At 44.6% G+C, this 14,228-nt stretch overlaps 1 protein-coding gene across 3 annotated transcripts in view; it reads right to left on the bottom strand.

Moving 5' to 3' along the window:
* The window catches only part of FOXN1 (forkhead box N1), a 134,077-nt gene that overhangs the window by 107,469 nt on the left and 12,380 nt on the right, over window positions 1-14,228 (bottom strand). For all 3 annotated transcript variants that reach the window (XM_073616763.1, XM_073616764.1, XM_073616765.1), the window contains exon 2: window positions 10,055-10,187. In XM_073616763.1, coding sequence (XP_073472864.1) covers window positions 10,055-10,115 — 61 coding nt within the window. In that variant the 5' untranslated portion in view covers window positions 10,116-10,187. The remainder of the gene's footprint in view (window positions 1-10,054; window positions 10,188-14,228) is intronic.

The following is a 14,228-nucleotide window of genomic DNA, read 5'->3' as shown; positions in this document are numbered from 1 at the left end:
ATGTACAGGAGAGGAGTGCGGAGGTCATGATGGGGGTAGCATGTACGAGAGAGGAGTGCGAAGGGTACGATGGGTGCAGTATGTACAGGAGAGGAGTGCGGAGGGTACGATGGGTGCAGTATGTACAGGAGAGGAGTGCAGAGGGTACGATGGGTGCAGTATGTACAGGAGAGGAGTGCAGAGGGTACGATGGGTGCAGTATGTACAGGAGGGGAGTGCGGAGGGTACGATGGGTGCAGTATGTACAGGAGAGGAGTGCGGAGGGTATGATGGGTGCAGTATGTACAGGAGAGGAGTGCGGAGGGTATGATGGGTGCAGTATGTACAGGAGAGGAGTGCGGAGGGTATGATGGGTGCAGTATGTACAGGAGAGGAGTGCGGAGGGTATGATGGGTGAAGTATGTACAGGAGAGGAGTGCGGAGGGTATGATGGGTGCAGTATGTACAGGAGAGGAGTGCGGAGGGTATGATGGGTGCAGTATGTACAGGAGAGGAGTGCGGAGGGTATGATGGGTGCAGTATGTACAGGAGAGGAGTGAGGAGGGTATGATGGGTGCAGTATGTACAGGAGAGGAGTGCGGAGGGTATGATGGGTGCAGTATGTACAGGAGAGGAGTGCGGAGGGTATGATGGGTGAAGTATGTACAGGAGAGGAGTGCGGAGGGTATGATGGGTGCAGTATGTACAGGAGAGGAGTGAGAAGGGTATGATGGGTGAAGTATGTACAGGAGAGGAGTGCGGAGGGTATGATGGGTGCAGTATGTACAGGAGAGGAGTGCGGAGGGTATGATGGGTGCAGTATGTACAGGAGAGGAGTGAGGAGGGTATGATGGGTGCAGTATGTACAGGAGAGGAGTGAGAAGGGTATGATGGGTGAAGTATGTACAGGAGAGGAGTACGGAGGGTATGATGGGTGCAGTATGTACAGGAGAGGAGTGCGGAGGGTATGATGGGTGCAGTATGTACAGGAGAGGAGTGCGGAGGGTATGATGGGTGAAGTATGTACAGGAGAGGAGTGCGGAGGGTATGATGGGTGCAGTATGTACAGGAGAGGAGTGCGGAGGGTATGATGGGTGCAGTATGGGGAGGGATTACTTGCAGTGTCTGTGGGGCGATGTCCCTCAGCTGGGGGGCGTAGGAAGCAGCTGAGTGATGTCTCTATGAAGTGGTCTGGGGGGGTGTGATGTAAGCTGGGGGGAGTTGGGGGCTGAGAAGTGGTCAGATAGTAATGTCTATAATAAAAAAAAGCTCTTGTGGTCATCTACTAAAATATACAACGATACTACTCAATGAAAACAATCTATTATAAGATGCTCCCCTAGCACTCTGTATGTCCAGATGATGTGAAGGTAATGTATGACCATTCATATAACCCGTGTTATCCAGGCTTGGAGTCTGGACAATCAGAGGTGTAGACTCACCACACACACAGGGTGAAGTGAATGGTTATAAATTACTTCACATAATCTGGAAAGACAATGGGGGAAGTTTGAATTCATAGATAAGTGTGCTGCTTGAGAGATACTGTGAGTTGGCTGTGATCATCGGCTGCAGACTCCCCCTCCCCACACTCACTCGCTGTCTCTTCAGATTCTGCTCATCTTTACTCTTCAATGCAAAAGAAATCCTCCTGTAACTTTGCACCCATGGAAACTTTCCTTACTAAAAAAAAAAAAAGTCAGCTCACCTCCTAGTGAGCAGCGGGCAGCCCGACAGCAGCTCCAGTGATCCCCTCAGCTCCGCCTCCCGATTCTCTCAGAACACGGCACTAGTAATTGGAGGGGGGGTCAGAGATAACAGAGACTCTGCAGGACCCTGGAGGGGGGAGACAGAAGAGAGCTTCAGATTCCCAACACACACACCAGAACAGTGTGTGTATTTAGTGAGAAGCAATGACACTGCCCCTGTGACTGTCTCCACAGTGGCAAGTATGCTAATGAAGCTCCCCCTCTGTCAGAATGGTCTGTCCGGGTTTTAGGCAGTCTGAAAACCGGACAGATGATTCAGAACCCGGACTGTCCGGGTGAATCCCGTACAGGTGGCAACCCTAGGAGAGATATAGGGTGTAATAAACCCCAGATCTCTCCATAAAGAGGACCTATCACGACCCATGCTATCACAAGAAATGTTGTTCATCCCTTCTGATAGCAATAAAAGAGATGAAGAAAACAAACATACAGTGTAAATTGTTACCTCACTATATGTGAGGCATCACTGCAAATGTCAGAATGAGTGAAATAAATTTAGCACCAGACCTCCTCAGTAACTGGTAACCTGTAAAGCAGTGGTTCTCAACTCCTGTCTGCAGGACCCACCAACAGGCCAGGTTTACAAGATAACTGAAATACATCACAGGTGATATAAATTGCTGCTCAGTGATTGCAGTATTCTAGTCTGCATCTCCCCAAGGTAAAACATAAAACCTGGCCTGTTAGTGGGTCCTGAGGACAGGAGTTGAGAACCACTGCTGTAAAAGATTTTAAAGCGTTACCTTAGGGGATTTTTAGGTACCGTAGTTTGGCGCCGTTCCACGGGCAAAGGTAATTTTAAAGTGTGACATGTTTGGTATCTTTTTACTTGGTGTAACAACATCTTCTATATTTTACCAAACAATTAGTTATTATATTTTGTTTTTGTGAATTCATTAAAGTGTATTTTTCCCCACAAAATTGCATTTGAAATACTGCTGCGCAAATATTGTGCAACATAAAAATATGCAACACCCACCATTTTATTCCCCTAGGGCCTCTACTTAAAAGCAATACAATGTTTGCGGGTTAATAATAGTTTTCTATTAAAAAATGAAGTAGGACTGTCAGCATTGGGCCAGACTGTAAGTGGTTAAAATAACAAACATGTTATACTTACCTGCTTTGTGCAATGGTTTTACACAGATTCTCCCCAATTCTCCTCTTCTCGGCTCAGGTTTACCACCATAGAGGTGGATTAGAAGAAGTGCCAGTGCATATTAAAACAGATGTAGGATATGTCTTTGACAAAGCATGATCTCTTAAAGTGGAGCTCCACCCAAAAGGGGAAGTTCCACTTTAAGGCCTCCTCCCCAGCTCCTGTTTGTGAGCTTTTGGGGCGGGGGGGGGGGAGATTGGTACCACATTTTGACAGGTACCCGCTCCCACTTTCACTTTGATGGCCTTAGGCGATCGGAAGCGGAAGTTCTCATTCCCCCCTCCCTCCCGAAGGCTTCTGGGACAGGTCCCAGAAGCCTTCGGGACCAGTCTCAGAGTGCAGCGCAGCTCGCGCATGCGCAGTGGGCTGAAAGTATCGGAAAACACAGATGCCGCGTAGGCCTAGCGCATTATCCTCAATACATGTTTTCATTGAATAATAAAAAACGGAGGTGAATATACTCACAAACCAATGCTTGAAAAAAGAATGCATGTAGACACAGCTGATGTGTCTACAAACATTTTGAATAAGGATTTAATCAGTTGATGTTATGGTAAAGCTATGATGCAGGCATTGGTTTGTGAGTATATTCACCTCCGTTTTTTATTATTCAATGAAAACAACATGTGTTGAGGATAATGCACTAGGCCTACATGCCATCTGTGTTTTCCCAAACTTGCAGTCAACTTGGGCATCCCCAGTCTGTGGAAGGCAGCAAGGAGTGCAGTATCCACATACATTAAGATGACAAGAAAGGAGTTTGACAGCACGTTGGGACTTATTGCACAGCGCAGTAGAGAGATTATTGTAGCATGCGCAGTGGGCACCCGGCTGTAAAGCCGCAAGCTGTCATAGCCAGCTAGGCTACCCATACTGAAGATGCAGATGAGGGAGGACACAGGGAGAACACAACTAGGGCGAGAACACTGCTGGAATGTGGGACAGGTGAGTGGCTGATTATTAAAAGTCAGCAGCTACAGTTTTTCACTTCAGAGACTGGAGCTTCGCTTTAATCTAAGTGACCGGACAAAATGACCATAATTTATTTTAATCTAAGTGACCCGACAAAAGGACCCTAATTTATATCCAATGGGTTCTTTTTTTTTTTTTCTTTTTTTTGCTTAAAGTGTATGTCAGGACCAAAGCCTTTTCTTTATAGTATTGGGTTGAGTGGGGATGGGTTTGATCTTTTTTCAAGATTTTAATGCTGTCTGAACCCCCGTTGGGGAGATTCTCTACTAGTGACTATTTTTGCTGAAATGGAATGTGAAGGAAAATCCAAAATTTTCGAGTTGTCCCTAAAAGAGGAGGTGAGAGGAAATCTAGATGAGACACTTATTCTAGGGACAACCGTCTAAGAGGGAAACCACCCTCACTTTGAGTGCTTTCCACTACCTTCCTGCTGTATATCTGGTAGGCTTGTGCAATTCGTTTCGTAACGAATTGAAATTCGGCCGAATTTTGCATCTTTCGGACATTCGGATACATCTGAATGTCCGAATAAAAAAATAAGGCATTTCGACAAATACGAAAGAAATTATAGCGGATATAACGAATGAATTCGACATGATTCGGTAATTCGTTAAAGGTCTAATGAAACAAAAGGTCAACTCAAAGTAAATCTTATGCTGCGTACACACGAGGGGACTTTACGGCAGACTTTGCCCGGCGGACTGGATTTCGTCGCACAATTCAATCGTGTGTGGGCTCCAGCGGACTTTGTTTTCTCAAAAGTTGGACGGACTTAGATTTGAAACATGTTTCAAATCTATCCAACGGACTCGAGTCCGGTCGAAAAGTCCGCTCGTCTGTATGCTAGTTCGACGGACAAAAACCCACGCTAGGGCAGCTATTGGCTACTGGCTATGAACTTCCTCATTTTAGTCCGGTCGTACGTCATCACGTACGAATTCGACGGACTTTGGTTGATTGTGTGTAGGCAAGTCCGTTCATTCAGAAAGTCCGTCGTAAAGTCCATCGAAAAATCAGCCGGGCAAAGTCTGCCGTAAAGTCCGCTCGTGTGTACGCGGCATTACAGTCCAATAAGCTGATTAATTTTGTGCTGGAGGTTGGATTACTGGCAAAGTGCATTCCTGAGAACTGAGTGAGAAGGGTATTGTATTGTATTTGAGCAGAGGAGAAGAGATATTGTCATTGTGTGTGTTAATAGATTCAATAAACAAACGACTTTCCAAACTACGAATCATTATCACGAATATATACACATACATAAATATCGAATTTCAACGAATACAAACAAAATAATAGTGCATATAATGAATGAATTCGACATGATTCGAGATTCAGTATAAGGAATATCGACACTCTACGAACAATAACGAATGATCCGAAAACGTATTAACGTAACATAACGAATATAACAGAACGAAATTATGTATTTTATGAATGACAACGAACCAAAACTAAACAAAATTTTCCATTGTGCACAAGTCTAATATCTGGCACAGAAAGTGAAAGGAAATCCCAAATGACACAAAGACAGAAAAAAAACCTACCTGGGGGTTTTAGCCTTTCCTTACACTATCCAAAACTAAAACGTAAGCAATACATACACTTTCAGGCTTCATGTACACTAGCAGCTCCCAAACGTGAGGTTAGGAGCTTTTGCCATTTTTTAGCGTCAATGTACTAATAGGCTTTTAGCAGAGTTTAGGGGCTGCAGTGGTTAGGTGAGCTTCAACCTCCCTCTCCTTAATGCGAAAGAATCACGTTCAGGATAGGAACGTTTGGACCGCGGGTCGTGGGAAAAAGCAAAATGCAGCTTCTGGTCCACAATTTTGCAGCGTTTTGCAGTTTCCCATGACTGCGGTAATTGTAGGCAGGGTGTACATGAAGCCTACATGGAGGGTGTTTTAAACCAAGAACTACAATGTATAACCACAATTTAAATTAGTCCAAGCTGGAGTGGTGCACACCTAAAAGTCCTGCTGGACTACTGTTCAAAGTCCCTGTGGTTAGACACCCCCCTCCCTGTATCCCCTTACAGCCATTGTGTCACTTGTCTATTGCTTTTCTGTATATTTTTCATGGAGAATGGTCTCTGCCTGTCTATAATGGAGAAACCCATTATAGACAGCTTTGCTTGTAAATATTACGCCTTTTACCTATCAGTAATGACAGTAGTATCATTAATTATGTGACTTGTAAATTTGTCAAATTTACAGCCTAAATATTTACCTATGGACTGTAGCCAAGCCTTTTTAAGGTGTTTTATAGCACATACATAAAACTTAGTTTGCAGTAAGATGTATGATAAACACCCATTCTTGGCTTTGGTAGCTAAGCTAAATTCAGACCTCATAGAAAACTATAAAGAGAATGATCAGAACCTTCAGGGACAAAGTACGAGGATAAATGAAGGACGGGCCTTAGGTGGGGCCTTATGATAATGCAGATTTAACTCTTTTGAACTACATGATTTATTGCCTTGTACTCCTCTGTAATTGTTTTTATATCATTAAAACACTTTGCTGGCTAGAACTGAGCTTTTGTAAACTGTGGGACCTATAAGTACTGTAAGTGGTTAGAACTAATAAAGGATCTACCAATAATAAAGCAATTTATTGTTACCTCCTAAATCTATATTACAAACTGATTTATAGAAGAAAAATGTAGCATTGATGGATACTTAAATACTGTATTTATTGGCGTATAACACTCACTTTTTCACCATGAAAATCGGGTGCAAATAGCATGTGTGTGTTATACGCCAATACTTCAATTTTAGCTCCCTCGGAGGGGACAGGGAGGGGGGCGGGACGAGCGCCGTCAGATTACATACAGTGAGAATTTCCGATGTACTTGGCAGCCACTGTAATAGAAAGTTCCGTCTCCTGGGCCGCCATTGGAACTGAACTGATGGCAATGGTGAGGCTGTTGCATTGATGGCAATGGTGAGGCTGCTGCATTGATGGCAATGGTGAGGCTGCTGCATTGATGGCAATGGTGAGGCTGCTGCATTGATGGCAATGGTGAGGCTGCTGCATTGATGGCAATGGTGAGGCTGCATTGATGTGGACTGTTGAGGTTGCATTGATGGCACTTGTGAGTCTGCAGATGATCATTGATCAGGCTGCATTGATGGCACTTGTGAGGCTGCAGATGGGCATTGATCAGGCTGCATTGATGGCAATGGTGAGGCTGCAGATGGGCACTGTCCCTTATTTGGCCACACTGATTAGTACACCCATGCAGATGGCTGTGTTTACCTACCTGGGTATGTTTCTTTAGTGTACACCCATGCAGGACTGATGCAGTCCTGCAGTCTGTCTCCGTTCTGAGCCGTGCATTGGTCCTGCACAGATGTACAAACAGGAATGCACATGAAGATCCATGCAGCTCTCCCCTGCCCTGTCATTGATTTTAATAGGCTGACTGCATGTGGCTGCACAGACCACCTGTGCCTCCTGGGCATTAAACATGGCCCTGTTTTTTGGTGTACTGATCATTCACCCCTGTGAATGAGTCCTTAGTTCTACATAGCTCCCAACTGTCCCTGATTTCGAGGGACTGTCCCTGATTTGGAGCAATGTCCCTCTGCCCCTCTTTCCCCCTCATTTGTCCCTCATTTTGGTCTGATCCATATAGCTGTATATAAAATGCACTTTTTGTCTTTCAAAAAGTGTTTCCCAGTGCTAAACCTTTCATCCAATTTCTAAATTGCTGCATTTGTAAATTTTAAAAGGCAATATAAGGGAATAGTAGTAGTAAAAAAAAATCCCTTGTGGATTTAATGTTAATGAACCTTTTTTTTTGGTTAATTCTCCTTTAAGGGGGTGTAGCAGGAGGCGTGTCCTATGCCTACATAGGTTTGCTAGTAGGTGTCCCTCATTCCCATCTCAAAATGTTGGGAGGTATGGTTTTAATGTAAACCGTAACTAAGACCCCTTTAACACGGGGCGCTTTACAGGCGCTACAGCGCTAAAAATAGCACCCTGCAAAGCGCCCCAGTGTGAAAGGGGTCTTAGTTACAGTAAAACCATACCTCCCAAAACCTCCCAAAAGCCCCGAGGGCTTTCACACTGGAGCGGTGCGCTGGCAGGACGGTAAAAAAAAGTCCTGCTAGCAGCATCTTTGGAGCGGTAAAAAAAGTCTTGCAGCAGCGCTTTGCAGTGGTTTTAACCCTTTCTCGGCCACTAGCGGCCGAATACCGCCGCTAAAACAAGGGTAAAGCGGCGCTAAAAACGTTTTACCGCCGGCGCCCGCACCGCCCCAGTGTGAAAGGGCTCTAAAGGTAAAAATACTTCTGTTTCTGCGAAGTCCTTGCGAAGTGCCAGTCTTTGGCCTTCTTGATTGGCCACCATAGGATGATATCATTACCATGTATGCCCAGGAGTGAAGTAATGACAGCACATGTTCTTTTTGGCACATTTATCATATATCAATATTTGTGTATAACAGTTAGCGCTACATTTTCCACCACCCTGTTATTCCATGTTCGTCACATTTTATGTAGCTGCTCATTTTGGGTTCATCATGGGGTTAGCGCAGTATTTCCCTTTAAATTTCCACATTAAGTAATCACAGCACACAGGTAGTGTGCCGGAATGCAACCTGAACTGCGCATGCACAGATCAGCCAGTGTACATTCACAAGGGGATTGTGAATAGGCAGGTAAGTGTATTTTATTACAGAAGAGACATTGCATATCTCTTCTGCAATAAAGACCCTGCCTGTTTACAATATTTTTATTTGTAACTTTAGTTTCCACTTTAACCATAGTTGATGTTTGAAATAAAGACAGGTTTGCAGAGACAGCAAAAAAAAGGGGGCTCCTTCATTAAATATCCACCACACCAAAATGTGAATAGTATCTTTTCAAGGTTTCAGTAAGTACAATTTATTTTGAAGATGATTGGCCTCCTGCATAAGAACAGATATATAATGCAGGCAGTAACAACCAATATTTTTTAAGGTTGCTGTGGAAAATGAGAGTTGGGGAAAAAACATTTGAATCTGACTGTTGACAGTTAAGGAACCCATCCTGCTGGAATGTATTTTGTATTATTCAATAAGGTGTCATGGCATGAACAAGTTATGTTTGCTTAAATATAAAGTAATGGATGGGATTTTACAGGCATCAAGAGAATATTACAACCATATATAATAGAAAAACGTTTTAATGTACATCATGATTAAAGACAAATACAAACTAAAAACATGTAAATCCCTTATGCAAGTAGATCACATAAGATGAATCACATACATGAATATATGTGTGTATATACCCCAAAAAGTCCACAGGTGGAAATCTGAAAATGTACACCAATGCGTTTCAACATTTTGTCTTCTTCAGGGAGTATTGCAAGAGAGGGGGTAGATTAATATTGCTAACAACGTCCAATCCACAAGTGACCCCAGGGACCCAGGGAACACAGACCACATAAAGGAGAAAGAAGAATTCAAGGGAAAAGTTGTCAAATTTGACCAGTACATGTTGCAGTATATCTCAGAGTGAATGGGATGTAAGAGGATCTTGCCCAGTGATGTACCATAAAAATGATGTAGACAGGTCCAAGAGCATTATGGGGTAATTGCTCCTCTGAATGTGACCCATGAACTCCCCCTGAGGTGCAGCTCATTGATTCTTAGGCTTTCAGTCCATAGATTTTACTGATCTTGGACCTGTCTACACCAGTATTTTGGAACATCATTGGGAAAGATCCTCTTACATCCCATTCACTCTGAGATATACTGTGACATGTCCTGGTCATATTGGCAACGTGCTTCTTGAATTCTTCTCTCTCCTTTATGCGGTCTGTGTTCCCTGGGTCCCTGGGGTGCTTCGCTTGTGGATTGGCCGTTGAAACGTGTTGGGGTGCGTTTTCAGATTTTCACCTATGTGATCTTTATGGGGTATATATACATATATCCATGTATGTGATTCATCTGCATGTGATCTACTTGTGTAAGGGATTTACATGTTTTTAATCTTTGTATTTGTTTTTAATCACAATGTAGAATAAAACATTTTCTAGTATATATGGTTGTAATGTTCTCTTGGTGCTGGTAAAATCCCATCCATTACTTTATGTTTTTGCATTGATCATAGGGATGAGGCACCATGAGAAAGGGTGCAGGTATCTACTGTCCGACATAATTTTGTTAAGTTATGTTTGCTTTTTACCTGTTTGCAGGTTCACCATCTCTTCTTCTAGCTGAGAGTAACTGTCCTTTTCAGCTTCCATGTGATCTCATAAAAGAAAACTTGCTTCTGTAACATCCATCAGTGATTTCATTGGGAGGGCTGAATTCTTTTTCTGTTGAAGAAAATGAAAGAGAATCACTTTGTGCTAAAAAAACTAACCACGTAAAGTTACTCAGGAAATCTGAAAAATTATCTGAACTTACATTTGAGTATCTTGAGAGTTAATATATCTAAAGACAAAACTTTATTTTTTTTTCATTTTGTTTATAGAAGGGGAGGAAATTCCCTTACTTAGGCCCCTTCCATATGGGGTGGGCTCCTCTGGAGTCCAGTTGCTCAGCAGAGGATCTGTCTGCTGATCCCGCTGAGCAGCCAGATGGCTGGTCTGTGTCTGCACTGCTATGTAGAGCAGACGCAGACACAGCCCACTCTCCACTATGGGTGGTTTGATGTAAACAGACCGCCTGTCCATTTACACCTGACTGCCATCCGATCCCATTCACTAGACGGATGGGGAACGGATCCCCATCCATCTTTTTTTAGCAGATAGGATCAGATTGGACATATTGGGCACATGTCCTTTTACCCCTGCAGCTCCATAAAGAAGACTGGAGGGTCCAATCGGGTCCACCTGAAAAATGGGCAGGCAGACCTGAAAGGTCCGCTAATGTGAAAGGGGCCCTAGGGATTTTTCCTCTAACCTCCTGAGAATGAATGTAGAGAAATTTCTCCAATGGTACCCAAACAGCAAAATATAAATTGACAGTGGTTTTAACTTCATCTCCTGTCCTGTACATACAAGAGGAAGTGAGAGAAAATGTCTCCAAAATGTTACACAGTTTTCAGTTGAAAGTGCCTCCATTGGAAGATTTTCCCTCTATTCCTGTTCTGTGGACAACACAAAATGTTTTATTTCCCCTTACCTTGCATTTCAGAGACAATGGTCACCAGGATAAATAAAGACAGCGAATCTTCATAATTAGGAAATAGATAGCAACAAAAACCTAACCTCTCCCCCTTCTATTAAAAATGAAATACATTTTTTTGCTTTAGGTATAATTCAAAGCAGTATTAAACCCAAAAGCAAACATTTATTATATTACAGCTTACCAATTCTTAGATGTGGTGGCTGCAATAGTAGCTGTCAGAGACAATGCTGTCACATACCCATGCTACCTGCTCACTTTACCATAGGATTTTTAGTAATGTATCCTCAGCAGGGAGCATTGTTTAAGGGATGATAGTATACCGCTTGCAGATAATAAGTGGTTACCACCTGCAAAAGTGTAAAAAAAAGGTTTATTTATATTAGTCTACACAACTGCAAACTAGGACTCTCAGGGTTGATTTACACCAGAACACAGGAACGCAGGAAACCTCCGTTCAATGTGCATTTCCCGCACCCTTTTCAAAACGTACTGCAGTTGCATTCTGCAGTAGGTGTCAGTATTAATTTAATGACACCCCAAATGCAGGTAGCAAATGCAGTGAGTTTCCAAAAGTGGTGCATGCACTACTTTTGGTGCGGTGCATTTTGAATGGGTTGAAATCGCATTACGCAGGACTGCATGTGAATCGCACGTTCCTGTGCGATTCCTGGTGTCACCCAGCCTTATACACACCCTTCTTCACACCCTTCTCCTCTTTCCTCCAGACTGAATATATTAAGTATAACATAAGTGTACATACGTGTATGTAAATCCTCACCTTGTAAAACAACCCGTTCAGTTTAAAACAGAAATTAAAGGCAAAATACTTAGGTATACATATAAAAAAATTCTAATCACATAACCTCTCTTTTCAGCTGCATAAGTAGCTCAGAGAGCTAGTGGAGAAGAAACAGCAGCACACTGGTCTTCCCATAATGGCTATGCAGGGGAAGGGGGTGGCATAGCATGGAAGGGGGGCAAACTGTGCGTCGAGCTGGGGGCAACAGGGCCAGTGCCACCATAAGGCAGCCCAGGCAGCATGGGGGGCAGTAAAATCCAAGTCCCCAGCCACTTGCTGCAGAGGAGGGCAGAGCGGTGGGTGGATCCCAATCTTGAGTGTGTGCAGGCAGTGAGCGCCACGCTGTGCAGGGGGGCAGGCTGGGGTGCCAGAAGTGATGGCTCTGGAGGAGGTAAGGATGAAGGAGGCTCCCTGCTGGTGGCTACAGCTGCCGCCACCAGGTCCACCTTCTGGAGGACACAGCTAGCCCTCCTGTCCCTGATGCTGCAGGACTGGTAAGATGTGGGGGGATTGTGTGTGTGTGTTGGGAGAGAGGGATATCTGGTGTGTGTGATCAGAATGGAGGGATCTGGTGGGGTATCTGGAGGGTTGATCAGAGTGGATGGATCTGGGGGGATATGAAGTTGAAAACAAAGGAGGGATGAGGGGAATCTGGAGGTGTGATCGGAATGGAGGGATCTGGTGGGGTATCTGAAGGTTTGATCAAAGTGGTTGGATGGGGTGGCGGAGATGTGATCAGAGTGGAGGGAAGGGGGGATTTGGGGTGTGATCAGAGTGGAGGGATTGGGGAGAATCTGGATGCGTGATCAGAGTGGGGGGATCTGGGGATGTGATCAGAGTGGAGGGAATCTGGGGGTGTGATCAGAGTGGATGGAATCTGGGGGTGTGATCAGAGTGGAGGGAATCTGGGGGTGTGATCAGAGTGGAGGGAATCTGGGGGTGTGATCAGAGTGGAGGGAATCTGGGGGTGTGATCAGAGTGGATGGAATCTGGGGGTGTGATCAGAGTGGAGGGAATCTGGGGGTGTGATCAGAGTGGATGGAATCTGGGGGTGTGATCAGAGTGGAGGGAATCTGGGGGTGTGATCAGAGTGGAGGGAATCTGGGGGTGTGATCAGAGTGGATGGAATCTGGGGGTGTGATCAGAGTGGATGGAATCTGGGGGTGTGATCAGAGTGGATGGAATCTGGGGGTGTGATCAGAGTGGAGGGAATCTGGGGATGTGATCAGAGTGGAGGGAATCTGGGGATGTGATCAGAGTGGAGGGAATCTGGGGGTGTGATCAGAGTGGATGGAATCTGGGGGTGTGATCAGAGTGGATGGAATCTGGGGGTGTGATCAGAGTGGATGGAATCTGGGGGTGTGATCAGAGTGGATGGAATCTGGGGGTGTGATCAGAGTGGATGGAATCTGGGGGGTGTGATCAGAGTGGATGGAATCTGGGGGGTGTGATCAGAGTGGAGGAATCTGGGGGTGTGATCAGAGTGGAGGAATCTGGGGGGCTAAAAGTCCACTGGTTAGGGGGCGCAAATTACTTGCCTTGCCCCGGGCGCTGACAACCCACACTAAGCCACAGGGGAGGGGGGGTTGCATGCCAGTACAAGTCTAATCATTGGAGGAGAGCAGGCTGAGTTCCCAGCACAACTAGGGAGCTGACACGCTATGTTCTCATGCCTAGCGTGGTCAGTTTTTAATAGAAAAGCAGAGGGACTAGCAGGAACACCAGGCATTTCACATAATGGAAACGATACAATGGGATTCTGCTCAAGTTTGCCTTGCATACACATGGTCACGCAAAAGTTCGCTGAACTTACGACCGTCAAGAACGTGGTGACGTACAACACTACGACGAGCCGAGAAAATTAAATTACTTGCCTTGCCCCGGGCGCTGACAACCCACACTAAGCCACTTGGGGGGGGGGGGGGGGGGGGCTGCGTGCCAGTACAAGTCTAATCATTGGAGGAGAGCAGGCTGAGTTCCCAGCACAGCTAGGGAGCTGACACACTATGTTCTCATGCCTAATGTGGTCGGTTTTTAATAGAAAAGCAGAGGGACTGGCAGGAACACCAGGGATTTCACATAATGGAAATGATACAAAAAGATCAGGATGCTTTTTTTATACAAGTACATGATACAGAAGGCACATATGAGGAATGTGAAATGTTGAGGTAACATATTCTTTAAGTTCCTGCAGTCTGCTGATATTCAATCACCAAGTGCTCAGATGGTCACGTAAGCCAGTGCTTTAGGAACCTAGACAATAGGCTCAGTTCCCCAATCTGTAACAATAGTTTTTGCCCAAACAACTATTATTTTCATCAAAAATGAGAACCAATGAATGCTGAAAATAACAGATGAAAACAACAATCTGTATGACAAATAATTATAATAACACGACAAACTGCCACTCTATTATAGTGAAGGG

Source organism: Aquarana catesbeiana, linkage group LG02 (assembly GCF_042186555.1).
Source record: "Aquarana catesbeiana isolate 2022-GZ linkage group LG02, ASM4218655v1, whole genome shotgun sequence".
Classification (NCBI taxonomy): Eukaryota; Metazoa; Chordata; class Amphibia; order Anura; family Ranidae; genus Aquarana; species Aquarana catesbeiana.
Note: the sequence above shows the minus strand (reverse complement) of the source record. Positions and strands in the feature narration are given on the sequence as shown.